This window comes from Pipra filicauda, unplaced genomic scaffold, assembly GCF_003945595.2.
Source record: "Pipra filicauda isolate LSUMZ 115617 unplaced genomic scaffold, ASM394559v2 scaffold235_size1210477_pilon, whole genome shotgun sequence".
Taxonomy (NCBI): Eukaryota; Metazoa; Chordata; class Aves; order Passeriformes; family Pipridae; genus Pipra; species Pipra filicauda.
Window position 1 is genome coordinate 1,006,875 of NW_024104349.1, and position 19,988 is coordinate 1,026,862.

The window sequence follows — 19,988 nt, forward strand, 5'->3', positions numbered from 1 at the left end:
TAAGAGGGTGCAGCAGAGCTTGTCTTTCCTTTATTTTCTCTTTCCCTTCTGAGATTTCCCTTTTGAGGGGGCGACTTAGTCCTTCCAACGCTTACCCCACCTAGAGAGAAGGCAGGATTGCTACGAATGCGAAGCCTTTCATTCTTCATTGACATGATCTTGGAAGGAAGACAGGTTCTCCCTGTAGTGCTTCATTAGAATAAGCATTTCATATGCTTATCAGTACAGCAAGTAGCGCTGCTTGACAGCAGTGGAGAGTCAAATGTTGCCTTGGAGCCCTACACGCTCATTTCCCCGCTTCCGAAACACTCTGCATTCTGCCCACTGTGCATTCAGAAGCGTTCCTTTCCACTGCCTTGAAAGAAGCTAAAAACCACTTTGTAGCAGGCACCTTTTCCAGCACGATTCCAGGTGTGGATTGGAGTTGGCTGAATCCAGGCTGAGTTGCTGAGAACTTCATCCTGCCGGGCTTTGTGAGTTCCTGCTAGGTCTTGGGGGTAAGTGGGTCAGGGAGCTGACCACTTCTGGGTTAATTCTCTCCTACTTTCAGCTCCCTGAGCTGCTTCAGGTGAGAAATCAAGTGGGAAACCAGTGCTGATAAAGGGAAAGGTGTGAATGAGCTGGGAGGAAAAGAGGGATGAGACCTCAGCATGGCAGGAATTACAGTGACTGGAACAGCCATGGGGCTGCACAGTGTTTTGGAGCATCCGTGTGTTCCCTGCTGACATGGATGTCCAAGCTCAAATTTAGAAGAGAATCACAGAATTATTAGGGTTGGAAGGGACCTCTGGTTACACAGGAACGTGTCCAGAGAGGAATGTCTCCAGAGAGGGAAAATCCACGACCTCCCTGGGCAGCCTGTTCCAGTGCTCTGCCACCCTAAATGTAAAGAAGTTCTCCCTCATGTTGAGGTGGAACTTTTTGTGTTTTAATTTATGGTCATTGCTCCTCATCCTGTTGCTGGGAACCAATGAAAAGAGTCTGGCACCATCATCTTGACACCCACCTTTGAGATATTTATGTGCATTGATGAGATCCCTTCTCAGTCTTCTCCAGACTAAACAGGACCAGCTCTTGCAGTCTTTCCTCATAAGAGAGATGCTCCAGACCCCAGATCATCTTTGTGACCTCCACTGATTCCCCTTATGTGGGAATCTTCAGATTTCAGTTCAGTAGCTGCTCTGTCTGGTGTGATCCAGGGTACAGAGTATGGATGGGAGTGAGGGAAGGGCTGGAGTAAATTTGGTGGTTAAATGAGCCAAGGCAATGGTAACAGGGTCTTGCTTTACCACCTCTGGTTCCTGGTGCCATCAGTTGGTTTTGGTGTGTGAGTGGACACAGGAAGCTCCCCTACATTTATTCCAGCTGGAGCCCCTATGGCAGCTTTATTGGTTTTTAGATTAGATAACATCAGATCTGTGCAACTTTATCCTTTTTGACCATCAAACAGTGGGGAAGCTGAGCACACAAGCCAAATTATGTCTGTGTTGGCTCCTTTAGTGTCAAAAGGCAGGTCTTTAAGCTGTTTTAAATAGGAAGATATTACATGAAGGATGGTTAAAAGGGAAGGGTTGTGTTCCTATAGGTGTCTGAGAGGCTGAGTATGAGGATTTGGTGTATCATCTTGCTGTGCAGCCTAGTCTGGGAGCTGCTGTGGATTGGTCCCAGTGGGAGTATGGGATGAGGAAAAGCTTTCTGCCAAAGCTTCTTGCTTAGGAAATTCTGGTGCTGTTATAGGTGTCCTGGCGGGTGTTTGAGAGGGAGGGAGGGATGACTAGGCTGGGAAATGGCAGATTGCCTGTCTGGTGAAATATAGTTTTAGAGGCAAGTATCATGTAACAACCTAAACTTGAGCTCAGTGGTGGGGGAATGGACTTGGAACTCGGTTCTTGCAAGAAAACAAAACTCTATATCTTTATAATAAGGCCTCAGCACTGTGTTGTTTTTTTTCCCCACCATCATAATGACTGTTTCTTGGTATTAACTCCCCTGAGTTCCCCTCTGAAACACTTGCTGCTGCTTTGTCCTGCATCCTGGCTGTGCTGCTGCTCTTTGCCCAGCTCGTCCGGTGCCATGTCCCTGTGGAGCATCCTTGTGTGGAGGTGGGGTGGTCAAATGTGTTTTCACACGTGTTTTTACCAGCAGGGTGATTGCTGCTCAGATCCAGTCCGGAGGCCACGGCCTCCTTTCTAGAAAGTAAATTTTCTGAGAGGATGTGCCCACCCTTTGAACTCCTTTGTTGATGGGTTACTGTTGCTACAGCTAAAACACACTTGTTCTTGCGGTGAAGCTTTAGTTCAAAATATCAAAAGCTTTAGTGCTCTACAGATGAGGAGACCTTGACCCCCCCCTTCATCCACTCTGGCTGAGTTAATACATTTGTTTTCCCGAGCTGCAGCAGCATTCAAACCTGACGATAAGACGGGGAATTCTGTGGGACCGAACTGCCGTCCGTGGCTGGGAGGATGTGATGCTTTACTGCTGCCAAAATCCGAGTCCTTCCCACATCTTGTGTACGGAGGCATATGTTTGGGGGTGGCTTCAGAAAGGGAGAACAACACCATTATGTTTTTAACTTCCTCTCCTGTTTTGTTTCTCTGTGCATCTGTATTTCAGTTTTTCTCTGTGCAAAACTAGCAAATCGGCTGAAGCACCTACTGCTAAAGATCAGCCTTGGTACAGAAACAGTGGTAATTAAAAGGCAGTAAGTATCTTTGCTAGCTTGGATGCTGATTTTTTTTTTTAATTATTTTCCTTCTTTTTTTCCTTTTTTTTTTTTTTTTTTTTTAATTCACAAGCGCAGCTTTTTACTCCTCACACAGTAGGAATTTGTCAGGGGCTTGCTGGCATTAATAGTCTATTTCAGCTCTTTTCTATGGCCCAGCAGCTATAGAGGAGGGGAAAAAGCATGCTTTGTATGGAGCTGTGGTTGGAGCTGTGCTGCAGTGCCCATCTGAAGTTGGCTGTGTCTATTTTGCCAGCTTTTGCCTCCCTCTAGTAGGTGCTGGTCCCTTCCTAAGCACATGACATCCCACTGTATGATTCCTGTGCTTGGATCAGGGTTGTGGCTGCTCCTGACCTGAACCCCTTCTTTTCATGGTTTTGCTTCTCAAGCTCTTCACGGCAAACAAGATACCTTTGGGTTTCAGTTTTTTGTCTGACTTTTACTTCTCAATTGATCCCCAAAGGAGTAGGACTAGCACAAAACATATGGTGTTTCTAACCAGGGATACATGGGAGGGAGTTCTAGCTCTTGAAAAAGTGAGTGGCATTCTTGAAATGGTGTGGTTGCATTTATTTGGGTGTGGATATAATCATGTTTTTTGTGATACAGCTCCTGCTGAGTCTGAAATGCTAGTGTCAGTAAAGCCAGAAGGAAAGCCAGACAAAAGCTTGGAGAAAAGTCAGGATTTCAGTGCCTCTTACTGATGGTTCATGGGAAAGTAACGGTTTTGTGTTTAACTTTGATTTTCCCAAAGCACTAGGCACATGCTTTTTTTTTCCCCTCTGTGAATTACTGTTTGTGAAAATGTATTTTACAGCCCACAAAACATCAGAAACAGCTGATTTTTGTGCCTAGGTTTTACTCGTAGGGGTAGGTCCTTGTTACGGACCCTGGGTAGTCTAATGAAAGTGGTGTTTAACTACAAAGCTTCAATTTCTGCTAATCATGGCAGCCTGACTCCTGGTATTCCTGAATTCCCGGAGCTGAGGACATGCTCTCATCCCCCTGCTCTGCCAGTGCGATGCCTCCACCTTCTCCACCCGACACGTTTCTTAGCCTTGTGTAGAACTCAGCAGAGATTTCTCCATGAGGACTGGAATGTGTTTATATAATATTTTATATATTATTTTAGGCTCCTGCTACTCAAATGTAGGCAAATGATTAACCTCTCCGTCACCATCAGTAGACGAATCGCGGAATTGCCGTAGCAGAAAGTCAAGTAAGATGGGTCTAAACCAGCTTCTGTTTTTTCCTGCCTGGAAAATTCATCCTTCGTGGCTTTCTCAGCAAGTGTGGCTACCAAGAGCAGCTTTTCCAGGCCAGGAGTGTTTAGTGGGAGCACTGAGTTGTAACCACACTGGTCAAGCACTGGTTGGTGTGTAGGTTGAGGCTCTTCTGTGTGGGAGGTGTTGGGAGGGGGTTGATGTGAGAGGCTCCATCTCTGCAAAAGCAGGAGTAGGGCAGCAGCAGGAACGCTGGGCAAAGCTGCTGAAAAGGAGAGAACAACCTGCTGCACTAAATCACAGATCCCCTGGGGACACAGCTCTATGTTTAGCATCCTCAAATGGCATTGCTTTATTACGGCATCATTGAGCGTGGTCCTCTAGAGAGGAAGCAAACGGTCTCTAAAACAATCTGCTGGCAACTCGGGCTGGAGCATTTGAGGTTTTCCAGGGCTCTTCTGCTGTGTCACTCTTCCCTTTAATGTTCCAGCTCGAAGGTTGTTGTTCTTTCGCCATCAGAGTCCGTTTAGGCGCCGGTAAGAGTATCTGCTCCAAGGACAAGGTGTAGAAGGCAGTGAGAACAAGAGATACTGCAGAGCAGTGTTGTTTTTGGTGTAATCTGCCTTATCAGCATGTGATGCAAAGACAGGGCAGTTTTCACAGGACTTGGAGGCTGCGTGGTGACATGTTTTCTGTCCTGTATGAAATCCACCACGTTATTTTGATTAGAACACTAACGTAACTCCTGGCAGCCTCAAATCTTACTGCCAGCAGCTATTTCCCTCCAAAGCCCGGTGCAGTGCTAACAAGCAGAAGGATCTCTCGTGTGTCCTGTTTACGAGGAGCTCTGCAGACGGAGGTGTTCCGTGGGAGGTAACAAGGTAGCGCTGTAGCCGTGTATATAAGGTGGAAAAATGTTGTGTGTGCAGACAGGCTGTTGTGTTAATTTGTGTTTGATGGTGTTCAGGAACTCCAGCTGCAATAACGGCATGATGATGTTAAGTTCTTTTATATATAAACGTATATATTTTGTATCTGTGCATGCACATATATGTATATATATTTTTTGTCTCGTGGGAGAGTCCGTGTTTGGATCGTCGGTGCTTCAGCTGCTGCTGTACTTGAATGTGATTTTCTTATGTTTGTTCAGTTTTTAGGTGGCAGAGACACGGTGAAGCTCTGTGTGGGGCAAGGAGAGCTGATGGGGGAGCCTGGGGTGTGACCCAGGATGGATTGGCTGTGACGGCGTGCCTTAGCTGGAGAGGTAGTTACCATGAAGAGTTCCTGCAGAGCTGGCCTCCACAGGGAACCGCTGAATTCCACATCCTCCACCTTCCACCAGGTCAAACGGTATGAACAAACTGGCCTGCCTCTAGCTGACTATTCAGCACTGACTGAGCCTTCTCCTTGCTTTCCTATTGTCTTGTCACTCAACTGTTGGGTCTAAATTCTTCCTTTCGGATGGTGTTTAAGTGAAACGCTGTAATGGCTTAAGGGCAGAAATGTTCTTTTGACGTTTTTATTTGATAATGACAACTTCAGATTCCCTACAGCTGGCAGGGTGCTTGGAGAAATCCTTGGGTTTTTTAGCAACAGCTGTAAATTAGTTTGGGAACACGACTTTGAAGTAAAACTTAATTGGCGAGTGGCTCGTCAGAGGAGGCTTTAGAACACACAGTCAGCTTAGAGCAAGTGGAAATGCTGGCACTCATTGTTGCGGTTTGTCTTACTATGGAGTAAGTAATTAGATTAGTTTAAGCTCAGATTTTGCATTGCTCACTCTCCTGTGTCTCTTATTAAGAAGAAATGCACGATTGATTTCAAACACTTGTGCTTATGTGACAATTAAGTGAACGCCTCTCACTGTGTCTCGTTATAGGAACACCGGGCAGAACAACTTGTCCTTATGCAAATGCAAGAACATGCTGGTTTGTTTGAGTTCAGACTACTTCAAAATATATGTATCTTCTTTTCTTTTGCTTCTTTTTTTTCTGAAAGCAAGGCTCCTAAACTTCCTCAGCCTGGCGGAAGAGCGCCAGCTTTTCGGTTTCCAAAAACTGTGTGGGTTTAAAGCAAACTTTTAACCTTTGTTCTTTGTGGTTGTGTAGACAGCATATACTTGCTATGTTAGTCTCATGGTAATTTAGTGCTGGAAAAGACTTCCTGGGTCACCCAGCTCTTTGCTTTCCCAAGCAGTAGCTCATAATCCCTTTTGTGAACTTAGTCTAGCCTAAAAACATTTACATCTTTTCTTACATCTCTTCTTCTCTCCTCCAGTCTATTAAGCCATTACTGAAGATGACAGATCTAGCTGTGCAATTAGGAACCTTCTTTTGATTCCCAGACTAAACATTCATGACAGTTTACATGCTTATTTGAGTTTCTGTTCCTTTATTTTCCTTCTGCTTTTCTTCCCACTTCTTATTTTCAGTGGTTTACCTCTCTTGCTGCATTCTGTAAAATGGGGTTGTGACCCTCACCTGTGGTTTTGTGGTGCTAAATGACCCAAGTTTTCTCAAGTAGCTTCTTGAATAACAACTGTTGTTGTCCTCAGTGTGGATACATCTCAGTCCTGGCTAAAATTCTCTACTGTGCTCCAGGGCAGATCTGGCTGGAGGGTTTTCTTGCTGCTGCCTCAAACGTGTGACAGAGTCACCTCCACTTACTTGTTTCTATGGTGGCCAATTCACCTTAGTTACTTCCAGAACTCCTTGGTGTTCCTCTTGCTGGTGCATCACTGCCTGTATTTCAAAACCCTCCTCAGTTTCTGTGACTTGGAGCTTTGTGCCTCTGCTGTTTTGGAACTGCCTCCAGTTCTGTGGGTGCAGTATTTGTGCTGAGGTCATTCCTAACAAAATCAGATGTTCCCCAGGCTGATTCTTGAGGCATGTCTTTGGTTTCCAAGCTGGTATTTTCTTATTCAGCATCACCTGGGGCTGTCTGCTGCTAAGCCAGCTCCTTTGTCTGTTTTCCCATTCCTCTGCCAATCTGTCTTCACCAGTAAATCTCTTTGTGCTCTCTGAAGACCATGGGAGTAAGATATAGTAGATTTGTCTAAAATGATCACTTTTTTTTTGAAATCCCTGAGGTTAGTCTGGCATTTTGAAGTATTCCCTCTTCCCCCTTTTTCTCTGTGTCACATTAATCCTCTTTGCTTGCAAAGCACCTTTATATTGGAGTCAGAATACCAGCCCTGGAGAGGCTGCAATCATTCTCCCTTCTCTTTCTCCCCTGCAGTGCCCCCTCCAATGTGCCACATGTTTATTATCTCCCATTGTTGCCTTTCAAGAGGTTTATAAATCCTGTTTCTTGGCCTGCAGTGCGTGAGCCTATCTGTTTTGGATTCTAAAACTGAGATGAGCCAATCCTCACAATTTTTATGAAGCTCTTTAATCCTCCCCCTGCCAATGTTCTTGTTCAGATTAACGCCTGGGCTTTTGCCCTCACGATCGCAGTTACCACCCCTCTTTAAAAATGATGCAAAGTCAATTTTGGTATTTTGTGTAGCACTTGGAATACTCTTAATCTCTGCCCTGCCCTTGCTTGCAGCCCTTTTTCTCTCCCAGTCCTTTCTCACAAACTGAGGAACCTTTCACTATTTCTTTGTTTTTAAATATCTCTGCAGTGACCTAACGCTGCACCACTTCTCATGTTTATCCCTGGACTTTTTGAGCTCCGAGATACGAGTTTCTAAGTGATGTGACTTGAAACCTGCGTCTGCTTCTTGTATCCTTCACGAAAAAGGATCACATCCAGTTGGAGTTTCTTCAGTTCTTGTTTGGGATGTGTTCTTAATAATGAAAACACCTTTTGGCTCCTGGAGAAATCTGCCTGCAGTGAAATCTTCTGCGCCACATCTTGAACTTCATGAACCAGTTCCTTTCAGTCTTGAGTTTCAAAAGAGCAACCTTATGACTTGCTTTCAGATGTACTTTCACTTATTCTTTTCTTTTGAACGCCGAGTCTCCGACTGATCGTGTGGTCCAAGGTTAATTTCTACAACCTTTCATGTGTTCTCATTACAATATGCACAAAAATGAAGGCTATAAATAGCATCACTTTGTGTTGGTTCGTTAGCTGTTTGAAGAAATACATGTTGTGCTATGATGTGAAGAAAGGTCTTGGTCCTGTTGCTGTTAATAAATCAGAAAACAAATGTTAAAGTAAGAGAGGTATAAGACTTCCAGAAGGAAGCATGTCACGTATCTGTGCTGCTCTGGGCAGTTTTAAGCAGATCTATAAAACCACCACTGTTTCTCTTACTGTCCTTCTGTGATTTCTTCTCATCTCAGCCTGTTCCACCACAGGCACGTGGTTGTCTTTGAGCTACACGTTTCTGGAGCAGCTTATAACCTTGAACACCAAATCTGTCAGTTCATTTTGTTCCCTTCTGCTTTATGTCATCCCTGTGTCATCTCCAGTGTGGTTGGGAAGCAGGGAGCAGGGGTTTGAGGTTCCTGAGGCTCAACAAAGAACCGCTTCTACGTCACTCGCTTCACGGTAAGTGCTTTTATACAAAAGCCTGGCAAAGCAGTGGCACTTCTTCCTGTATAAACTTTAGAAAGTAGCCAAGTTGACTGTGCTTTACGTTGAAGAGTGTGTGGGTGTCTAGTATAAAATGTGTCCAGAACATTAATGGGTGGGAGCCCTCGAACTGGAGTGGTGTGTGTTGGGCTTGGGTGTGTGTTGTGTCACCTGAAACCTCTGTGTGGTGAGGATGTGGTGAGGATGATGGACTTCATGCCTGTGTGCAGCTACATTTGGGTGCTGTCTCCCCCAGAGTCAGGTTATTTGAACACCTGATGGGGTGAACACTCAGGTGTTTTCTTTGCATTCAGTTCCTCAGCTCTTTTGGGCCAGCTCTGCCCCACGTTTTTGGCTTGCTCCCGCTTCCCCCAGGCTGGCCACTTGGACAGAGAGCTCTCCCTCAGCAGCCAGATACCTTCTGTTTGCCTTCAAATCCCGTAAGAATCCTTGCTGGCTCTCTGAGAGATGCAAGAGGCATTTTGCAGGCGCTGGGAGGTGGGTCTGGAGCAGCTGCTGCTCCAAGGGAGTGGGTTTTCTAGAAATCAGATGCCTCCACAGCTGCCGGTGTCGAACCCGCCCCAGCTCCGGAGCGTCGTGCTTCCCAACCCGCCCTTCCCCGAGCTTGGACACTTGCCACGTGCCAGAACAAGCTCCAGTGAGCAGCAGAGCCTCTTCCATCCCGGCTGCTCAGCCGGGACTTTCCCGCCCCGGCAGAATCCGTGGAATGCCTTTGAAGCAGCTCTCTGTCTGCTCTGCCTTGCCCTGGCAGTGCAAAGGGGATGGAAATGGTACTGGAGATTGAGCCCAAAGGACCCACCAAGCCCTTCCAGAAATAACAAGTGGTTGACCATAGTTAACTCACATTCAGTGCTCAGTCCTTGCTAATTGTCAGTGTCCTTTACAGAGGAGCTGAGCCCTGTGGACAGAGAATGGCATGCCAGGGAGGAGAAAAGCCTTGCCAGAGGTTATGCTTGGTGTGGGTTTTTATTGTTGTTGATTTTTTTTTTTTTTTTTACTCCTTTTTTTATTATTTTTTTTTGGCTTCTTCTGCCTTCTGTTAGTGTGTCCTGAGGGTTTTTTCAGAGTTGTAGCTGGCACTGGGTGCACAGTCAGCAACGCAAGAAACTTTTGTCGACTGCAGTTGGTGTGTTTACAAGAAGAAATCCACAGGAAACTTGGGGGTTTTGATGGAAATTTTCTCCTTAACAAAACCTTCCGGTGCTTTGCCCAGAAAACTTGCAGTGTAAATATTCTGTTTGGAAATATTGTACTTTTTTTGTTGTTGTTCTTGCTGGCCAGAGGAAATCTTTTGGCTTCACAAGGGCATCATGAGAGTCCCTGACAGTGAGAGGCATTAAGGTTCTCTGTGGACCTCACAAAGGAGTTGTAAAAACCGAGCCTTTTTTTACCAGTTTTCCCTCCAACTTTGGAGTTACCACTAAAGCAAATGTATTATTTTTTTAGGCTGCTGTGATTTAGGACATATATAAGTACAAAAGGATGCAGGAAGATTCTGGCCAGCTTGGCAAGTAAGAATCATGGAATCATTTGGCTTGGAAGAGACCTCAAAGACCATCTCATTCCAACCCTTCTGCCATGGGCACTAGACCAGGGTGCTCCAAGCCCTATCCAGCCTGGCCTTGGACACTTCCAGGGATGGGGAGTCCACAAGTGGGTCTTCAGTGGGAAGAGGAGAGGGCTGTGTGTGTGTTTGTGCTCATATAAAGGAATATATTTCTGTATCAACAATGTGGATAACTAACTTGATAAAACTACAGTGGAAACAAGCTGTAGTTACGACTTAGGAAAACAGCAGTGTCATTCCAGCAGTGCAAGTATCCTGTTTTTCAGACATGGCTGATTAGAAATAAAAAAAACTGGCCCCTTTATTTCATCAGCTTAAGGATGGAATAACAGCATGAAGGCAGCACTGCTCGTTGTTTCAGTGCTGATCATTCCTGGCAGAATTCTCTCTTATCAGCAATTTCAAACCGCACGTTTGGGATTGAAAACCTTTTTATGTGTGCTCTGTGGACTTCTGAAGAGTCATTGTCTCTAAAGATAAAATTAGAAAGCTTGATAACTTAAAGGGCGGAGGAAAGCAAACAGAATTATTCTGGAATTAAGTTTCATAGGGAATTGTCAGTGACTTCACCTTTTAGCAACTATTTTTGGTGGTTTAAAATATTTAAAAGCTTTACCTGCAGCTGCCACAGTTCTCCACTTGCCAGCACTGAGATGTTGCAGAAATAGGGGAGTCTGTGGGTGGGGACTGGGCTCTGGTTCATCTTCAAAGCCATTTCTGCTGGGAAGGCTTGTTCTAATTCTAGGAGCTAGAGATGAAATGTGCTGCTGACGTGCAGGGAAGAAGCTGTGTTTGCCTAAAAGTTCGTTCTGAATATCCACAGCAAAGTGCGTGTGAGGTGGGGGCTCGTTTTTTCCAAGTGCCACTTTCAGGTAAGGTCCATTACTAAGATCCCTTTTAAAATGGAAGTTCTCTTCCCTGCTGCTGGAAAACTGCGAGGCAGGTGACAGCTGGTCAGGTGGAGTTTGCAGTGTTCTTTTATAGCTGTCTGAAGTTATTAGATGAAGATTTTCTTTAAATCCAGATCCATTAGAACGTGTGCAATGAACTGGGTGCTGAATTCAAATGAGGCAATTATTCTGGCAGTAAAACTTCTGAGTAAGGCATAATTTTGTTATGTAAATTATAACTTTTCAACCTTAAATGGTATTGTTGGCTGAGCCAGGGACTAACTGAAACACAGGAGGAAATATAACCTTAAACAAGAAATCTGTGATAGGTGAGGCAGAACTCTACCCTTTGTCTTTCTCCGTAGACCAGAAATAGCTGGGAGCAGCTGAACCAACTTTGCTGGCTAAACGTGTCCCCTGAGCCTGTTGGGGTAACCAGTTTGGTCCTGTTTTCATTCTTATAATACCTGGTCTCACCTTCATTTGCAGCTTCTCTTAATAAAGGGTGTTGAGCCGATTGTCCTCCCGGATTCCTGAAAACTGCTTGAAGAAAGCCTTTTATGAACAAGCTCAGCTCATTTTTCAAACACCTTGGCATGAGAACTCATGAATGAAATTTGATCTTCTGCTCCTGGCTCAGGAGACTTCAGCATGCAAATCTTGTATTTAATTGCATTCACCTCTTCTCCCCAGGGAACGGTGGCGGGCGGCCACCGGAGCTTTTTGTCTCTCTCTAATCTGGGAAGCACAGCTCCAGAATGTCCTTCTGGAAGGGAAGGGAGGGCTGCAGGCACTGTTCCCTGCAGCAGTTTGCTGCAGTGCTTCACCTGCTGCTCCTCTGGGCCGGGCTTTGGCCGGGGCGCATCAGGGGCCTGACCCTGCTTTGCTAAAGTGCAGACAAAATGAGCCAGGCCCTGTGGAAAATGAGGCCGGAGCAAACTCCAGCAGCCTTGATCTTCCATATTCTCTTCATGCATCTGTTTCAGCACCCTGAAGTTCTATTTTTGTGAGATTATTTCAGCTTTTAGCATCCAAGTGGAGAGGCAAACAAAATAGCTCAGTCGCGTTTTGCAGAGGAGACTAAACTGGGAGGTGACCCAATTCCAACGAGCTGGAATTAGCAGGCAGGAGGCACAGGGAGAGAATTAACCCAGGAACTAGGTAGGTGTATCTGCAGCACTGAGATCTCGTACCCCCACAGTCTGTAGGTGAGATGCAGATGGTTTTGGCGCTGTCTGGTTGCAAGAATGAGGTGATGGTTTTCCTATAAAATCCAGAGGGAAAGAACGTAGGATAGCATCATCCTTTCCAGGGTCTGCTTCCTGGCCTTCAATGCACTGTGTGGAGCAAAGGGGCACAGAAAGGTAAACTAAGCCCTTCCTCTTGATATACCTCCCCCAAGCCCCTATGCCTGCCCCTCACTTCTTATCACTAGGGCCAGAGGGAAATATCCAGGGAAAGCAATGGTTAAGCAGCATGGCTGCTCCTGGTGCTGGAGGCTTCCTCCGCTTGGGCAGCATCAGCTGTAAATTTGTCAGACTTTGTAGATGTTGTGCCATAAGGTTTTTAATTAAAAGCTGTTTTTAGGCTACAAATGCAGTGCTTAAGCAACTGTCTTGGTGGTAGCTCTCCGGGGAAACGTGTTCAGTGCCTGAATGTGTCCGTATCGGCTCCTGATGGATGTGGCATTGAACCTGCTGCTCCTCAGCTAGCAAGCACAGATTATCCCCATTTCAAAGTGGAGGCCTTTGAGTGTAACAATTCAAAGATTACCATGGAAACATAATCTATAGTTAGTTCTGTAATATGCTTCTGTGATACTCCTGGGAGAAGAGCCTGGAGTCTCCTGATGATTGCACCCTGTGTGGCAGCGCCCCGGGCTCTGAGCTTTGAATGGAAGGTGACTGTGAGGGTGTGACAGAACGGAGGAGTTGAGTGCTGCAGGAATGCTGCTGCTGCAGTGTCAGCAGCATCCAAGTGGTCCTTCACAGCTCTTAAATTCCTAACCATGAAAACATGTCCTTGAGAGTGGGTCTCTTCAGCTGTACGTGATGCTTCTCTCGCTTTTGGGGGGGGGGGTATCTGATGTATAATGTAAGGACCCTTATGAGAAAGTCACCAAATTTGCCATTATCAATATTCTAAAGGGTAAGTTTCATTGCCCAGGGAAGCTGTGGCTGCCCCACCCCTGGAAGTGTTCAAGGCCAGGTTGGACGGGGCTTGGAGCAACCTGGGATGGTGGAAGGTCTCCCTGCCCATGGCAGGGGGGTGAAACGAGGTGGTTTTTAAGGTCCAGCTCAAGCCATTCAGTGACTTTGGGTGGTACTAGGAATTTAGATACCCACTGGGGTCTCTGGTGAACGTAATTACACTTGCTAATTTCCCTTTTCAGCTTTAACTGTACTTTATCTGGACATCCACTATCAAATATACTCTTTTCAGGAGACAAACTCCATGACCCACGTGTACCTTACAACTAACTGGATTAAGGAACGAACGGGCAGAAGGATGCCTCTAACTCTAGAATGAACCACTGGCTATGTTTTCACAACTGATAAACTCCAGGATTTCTCCTTGCAACAGATTTATCTAATGGGAAGTTCTCTTCTCCTGCAGGAAGTTTTCCAAGGGTGGATGTTGGAGATTTGGTTGCTGTGTTTTCCTTTCTCATGTGGTTCTTCTTGAGGTGTGGGATGCTGCCTACCCCGGGCCACCTTCTCTAATTCCAGACAGACATATTTTGCAACTATAACTTCTCCCCTTTCTGTTTTTCCAGGGTCTCTGGTATGCACTTAAAGCCATATCTCAAGTTACAGAAGAAAGAGCGATCCCCAGAAATAAGCCAGGATTCCCTGCGAGGCCACCAGGGATCAGCACAAGGAGAAAAATACACCACCTGCACCAAACTGAGCGTTTTCCCAAAACCCTCCCTCGTGACTCCATCTCAAAAGCTTCTGGGGATTATTTATCCAAATATTATGTGCAATATGAACGGGAAAGGTCCAGCGGATGGCCCAAGTGCAAGGGAAAAGAAGAACGCCCTGTCGGCGACGATCCACCAGGGAGAGGAAGGGGAAGGGCCTCTGGATGTCTGGGCCGTGGTGAAACCTGGCAACACGAAGGAGAAAATTGCCTTCTTTGCGGCCCAGCAGTGCAGCAGCACCAGCCGGGTGGGCTCCATGAAAATCAAGAGCACGTGGGACATCGACGGGAGGACGGCCAAGCGCAGGAAAAAATCGGTGGACCTCAAAAAAGCCAAAATCCAACTGGAAAGGATGAGGGAGGCCAATGCCAGGTGCTCCCAGCCGGAGCCTTTTGCCTGTGGCATCGAGCACTGCTCGGTGCACTACGGGAATGACAGCGGAGAGGGGGCGTTCCCGGGCCGGTCCCTCTCGGTGATAGAGATGGTGGCTTTCCTGGAGCAGCGAGCGAGTGCTTTGCTGGTGGATTGTGCTAAAACCTGCACGGCTGCCCCTGCCACGAGGCCGAGCGCTCAGCCCAGGGGGGCCCTTCCCAGCTCCGACCCTTTTTCCTCGGCCGGGGCGTGCGAGGTGCACGCGGAGCAGCAGGGCGAGCCCGTGCGCGTGCTGGACATGGTGGCCAAGCTGGAGTCGGAGTGCCTGAGGCGCCAGAGCGAGCGGGAGGCTGGGAGCCTCTCCCGGAACAACAGCTTCCGCAGAAACGTCGGGAGGGTGCTCCTGGCCAACGGCACCCAGCCCGAGGGAGAGGCGGGGAAGGGGGTGCCGGGGGTTCTGGCTCAGGGGGATGGCTTGGGGGAGGCGGGGGTGGCAGAGGCTGGATACAGAGGTCGTTGTGGTGCTCTGGGTGACGCCGAGTTGTGGGATGGCGGCGCCTCTGCTCGGCGGCCTTTTCCTTCGGGGCTGGATACCCGGATGGGGAATGTGAATTCGGGACTTGCTCACGCGGTGCTGGCGATGGCAGCCGGCAGGAGCGACACTGAGACACGGATTGAGCCTCCCAGAGCTCTGCTGTCCTCGTGTCCAGCTCCTGCTGCCAGGCTGCCACCGGATCCCTTGCAGAGCAAAAACGCGACTGTTGATTGTACGTCGAAGGAGCCTGTGATTTTCCCAAAGCAGAGCCTGCATCCTGCGAGGAAGGAGCCCTTGTGCATCAGTATATCCGTCACCAAGACTGAGAAAGGGTGCAGGAAAGAGAAGCTCTCCAACTCCACTTCTAGTGAGGATTCGCTCCCGGGGAGGCTGTTTTTCCTCCAGGACGACCAGCCTGCTGCTCATGAGCAACAGCCACTGCGGGAAAGTACCCAAGAGAAGCCAGGAGAAGTAGCCCAGAATGAGGATGAGGATGCTTTGGCATCCGGCAGGTTGTGTGTCAGGAGCAGTGTCCCTACAGAGCCATCGGCCCCCTCTGTCCCTCCCGCAGAAGGGGCCTTGCAAGTACTTGACGCTTCCTGCCTGAAAAGGCAGGTCTCGCATGACTTTCTGGAGACCAGGTTTAAAATCCAGCAGCTTCTGGAGCCTCAGCAGTATATGGCCTTCCTGCCTCACCACATCATAGTGAAGATCTTTGGGTTGCTCCCTACCAGGAGCCTGGTGGCCCTGAAATGCACTTGCTACTACTTCAAGTTCATCATCGAGTACTACAACATCCGGCCGGCGGACTCGCGCTGGGTCCGGGACCCCCGGTACCGGGAGGACCCCTGCAAGCAGTGCAAGAAGAAGTACGTGAAGGGGGACGTGTCGCTGTGCCGGTGGCACCCCAAACCCTACTGCCAGGCCCTGCCCTACGGGCCTGGCTACTGGATGTGCTGCCATCGGTCCCAGAAGGGCATCCCGGGCTGTAAGTTGGGTCTCCACGACAATCACTGGGTCCCCGCCTGCCACAGCTTTAACCGCGCCATCCACAAGAAGACCAGAGGAGCGGGAGCCGAAGTGGAAGAGGAATATTAGTGCACATACACTTTTCCTGCAAGATTGTTTGGGGTAGGAGGAGATTCTCATGCCTTGTGCTGTTTACAGTGTATATAATTGTCGTGGTTATTTTTTTTTTTGTTTGTTTTGTTTTGTTTTCCACAGGGCTATGAAACTGCACATACTCAAACACAAGAGCCTTTACCTTTTAGATTAAAGAGAGCTTTTAGTCTATCTCTGTAAATAACACTATAAAAAAACCCCTAATTGTACATACAGAGTCTACAGCTGGCTGAACAAGGTAACCCCCTACAATGCAGCTATCCCAGTGTTGCGGCTATAGGTGTGTGTGTTTTTAAGTGTCTTGTTTCAAAATCTGTATATTCCGCATAATATATGAATGTTTCTGAGAAGAAACTCTAAATAGGTAAAGGTCAACTTGTTTAAAGAAGCTGCAGACAACTTAACTGGACAACCTGAAACTTAGACTATAGAACAGACCCATTATAGTAGCGTGGCAGTGGATTTAAAAATAAAAAAAAAAAAGAGATGAATATTATTGTATAGTCAGAATATAAAAAAAAAATTCTTGTCTACCTTACCCATGTTGTCTGGTTTGGTTTTTTTGGTTTTTTTTTTTGGTTTGTTTTTTTTTTTTTTTTACATGAATAAAACGTGCATTCTAGATCTGCCTTACCAGACTTTCTCTTGTAAGACTTTTGCCCCGAAATAAAAATGCTGTAAAACACGTGGCAGAAACTTGGTGCTGTGCTGTAGTTCAGACGTGCAGTGAGCTTCCTCTGGCAAACCTGTCCTACTAACAACAGAACAAAAAACCCACCCCCAAATCTCTATTCCTTGGAGAACTCCCTGCTGTAACATTCACAGATTCCAGCTTTTCCTTTCCTTCCTGTCAGCCCTGTGTGCAGCAGAGGCTCCTGTTGTCGGGAATTCTGGTGCTAGGTGTGTAAAGCTTGCAAAAACAGGGACTTTCTGGTCATCTTGCTTCTTGGCTCTTGTGTGGGCACCCGCCTTGTTCCCTGGAAGCTCCAGGACAAGACCCTGGGTCCAGTAGGATGGATGTGGAGTTGCCTTGGCTCTGTGATGTGCTGGAAGCTTTGCCGTCTGCTCTATGTGGAGTTTGTCCCTTTCAACAGAAATGCTTGCAGTGCTTCGCCCTGCTCTGCTGCAGCCTCTGGCATCTCATTCCTTGGGTGTGAGTCGGTGCTTTCCAGGGGAATGGTGACGGTTTGTGTTGGGTGAACAGCGATTGCTCAAACGGGGAATGGGAGCGGAGCATGGCATCTGTTGCAGTATTTCCCTGAATACATTCCTCTCCTGCAATGCTGTGATCCAGACTCCAGTTACACCCCTCTGAGGGTGAGTGGTTTGGAAATCTGGGAATGGACCCTGGACAATCCACGTTCAGCTCCTGGGAGCTGAGTCAGTGGAGCAGCAGCCCTTTTTCCAGGGAGCCAAACGGAGCGTGGCAGCTGTGCCTTTGCACTGTCCAAGTCCCTTCTCTCCCCACACTTGGTGCTGTTTCTCTGCCCCTTCTCAAGGCATGGATGGACTCCTGGACCATTCCAGCTGGAGCAGCCAGAATCTCTGACCTGGTGCAAGAAGAGCCAGTGCCACCTTCCTACGGGGCTCATCCCAGGCCTTCCTCTGCCCTGCAAACCCCAGGGGGCACCTGGAAAGGGCAGGAGTTCTGGATGAGGTGGCCCTGCCCCTGGCTCATCCTGTTGGCAAGGTGTGGAAAACTGCTGGCTGTGGGGGCCAGGCTGAGCTTCCCACCTCCTTCCACTTCAGCTGCACTGGGATCACATGGAGCGACTCACCTGGTTCCGGAGCGAGGACAGAGAGGGTTTGAAGGCGGATGCTTTTATTCTTTCCCTTAACTGTGAGAGAAGGAAAACCGAGCCCTTGCAGCCTGATGAAGTGTGGGTTTGATGAGCTCAGGGAGATTTAAAGGATGTGCTGGGTTTATTTTTTGCCTTTACCTGCTCCTGCCACCCCGGGCATCAGACACCCCTCCCTGGCTGCTCAGCCTCCCTGCGCTGCAGACATGATGACAACCACGAGGAATGAGACCAGGAATCTAAGAGGAGGGTGCGGCCCTCCTTGTAATCGGCTGGGAAGAGGGAGAGGAAAAGCAGGATCCCTGGTTAATCCGTGACTTCATCCCATAACGGGGCGCAGGCTTCACCCAAACTTCCATCTGCTCCCCCCGGATGAGCAGCAAAGCAACTGCCAGGCTGTTGTTTGGCCAAAGCCATCGGCATCAAAGGCCTCCAGCTTGATTTTGATTAAGGGAAAGGGGAAAGAAGCTGCTTTCCTGCCCCCCACCCAAGACTCTGGAAAACTTGAGGCTGAGTAGCAGTGAGGAAAGTCCCTGCGAGGCTGGAACAGAGCGGCAGAGGAAAATATTTTGTAATTAGATAAGGGGCCAGTGAGGTCATTTTTTTTGGAACAGAGTGTGAGATTTTGGTCACCTTTGTTGAACAAGGGGAAAAACAAGAATAAAATATCATTAGGCTATTTTGTTCCTTGGAACAGGTAAATCTGGAGGACAACTTGTTATCTACCCTGCCCCATCCCTGCCCTCCCCCTGAGGTGGCTGGGGAGCGTGGGCTGGTTTATACATCATTTATTACATTGTTTGCTGGAACTGTCCCTGTTGCACAGCATTGCTGTTAAAAATTGTTTTGCAGAACAAGCTTTTGCATCCAGATGTGGGTTGGTTCTGAGTGTTGCCATGCTGAGCTGTCTGCAGGCTTTTTCTTTCCTAAAAAGTAGTAAAGTGCAAATTTCTGTTTCCTTAACGGATGGTTCAGGGAGAACCCAAGGTCCAGTGAACTTTTTTGTTTCCTACGAGTCAATTAAAACAACAATCCAGTGTTGGATTTACAAAGTTCAGTGTTTAGAACTGAGGATGAAGGACTGCACCATGTGCTTGACTTCCCTGCCTGGGAGCAGTTGGAGTGTCTGGACTGAATTTCCAGATATGCCAGCGAAGAAGTTGTAATAACATTTCTATTGTCTGTGAGCTTCCAGTTTTCATCAAGCTCTGGGACTCTCCTGGCATGGACGCCACAGAAAAAGCTGCCCATGGCTGAGGCTTGTGTTTGGGCTCTTGCTCCATCCTGGCTGTTCCTGCAGCAGCTTTTCCCTTTGCTGTGTCTCTGCTCCCTGGGATGAGGTGCTGAGATGCTGCAGTGGAGCTCAGGGCACTTCCTGCAGTTTCTGCCCCTATGGCAGCCCCTGGAACTGTCATTAGGGCCACGGAGATGCTCTAAGGGCTGGAGCACCTCTATTATGGAGAAAGGGTGGGAGAGCTGGGGGTGTTCAACCTGGAGAAGAGAAGGCTCCAGGGAGACCTTAGAGCCCCTCCCAGTGCCTAAAGGGGCTCCAGGAGAGCTGGAGAGGGACTTTGGACAAGGGCCTGGAGGGACAGGACAAGGGGGAATGGCTTCAAACTGACAGGACAGGATTAGACGGGATATTAGGAAGAAATTCCTGGCTGTGAGGGTGGGGAGGCCCTGGCACAGGTTGCCCAGAGAAGCTGTGGCTGCCCCATCCCTGGACGTGTCCAAGGCCAGGTTGGACGGGGCTTGGAGCAACCTGGTCTAGTGGAAGGTGTCCCTTCCCATGGCAAGGGGTTGGAATGAGATGGGCTTTAAGGTCTCTTCCAACCCAGGCCATTCTGGGATTTCACACCTGCACAAAACTGCACTTAAACATCCAACCTCTCTCTCGAGTCCCACTTCTCGCAGAGTGGGAATGGTGCTGAAGCCTCACCCTGGGCTGTTTCTCTTCCCAGCCTGCCTTTGGCTGGTCCAGGCAACCATGGAGTAGGGACAGGACTCAGGGCATTATCAGGCTGCTCTCCTGCCACAAACCAGTGTGGGCAGAGGACAAAACCTCCTGCTGCTGGCCCTGCTTAAGCAGAGCTGACCTGAACATCCCATAGACATGATCTGAGCTCAAAGCCAGGCTTGGCTTTGCCCATGGGCAGAACTGACTGTGCTGTCACTGAGGCAACAACCTGCCCCCAGCTCTGTGTGCAGGAACCCCAGGTGGCTGCTGCTCCCACTCCTGAGTGTGCAGCAGCCAGGAATCACAGGGCATCAGTCCTTCCCATCAGAT

General features: G+C 48.1%; 1 protein-coding gene across 10 annotated transcripts in view; it reads left to right on the top strand.

The window, feature by feature from the left end:
- FBXO34 (F-box protein 34) overlaps window positions 1–18,740 on the top strand; it is a 42,872-nt gene extending 24,132 nt beyond the window's left edge. For 4 of the 10 annotated variants that reach the window (XM_039381664.1, XM_027724398.2, XM_039381665.1 and 1 more), the window contains 2 exons: window positions 5,099–5,298; window positions 13,727–18,740. In XM_039381664.1, coding sequence (XP_039237598.1) covers window positions 5,222–5,298; window positions 13,727–15,878 — 2,229 coding nt within the window. In that variant the 5' untranslated portion in view covers window positions 5,099–5,221 and the 3' untranslated portion in view covers window positions 15,879–18,740. Of the gene's footprint in view, window positions 1–1,310; window positions 2,705–4,438; window positions 5,299–13,726 lie in introns of those variants that run through there. The other 6 variants (XM_027724399.2, XM_027724400.2, XM_039381662.1 and 3 more) reach the window with 4 other exon arrangements.
- Window positions 18,741–19,988: the final 1,248 nt, after the last annotated feature.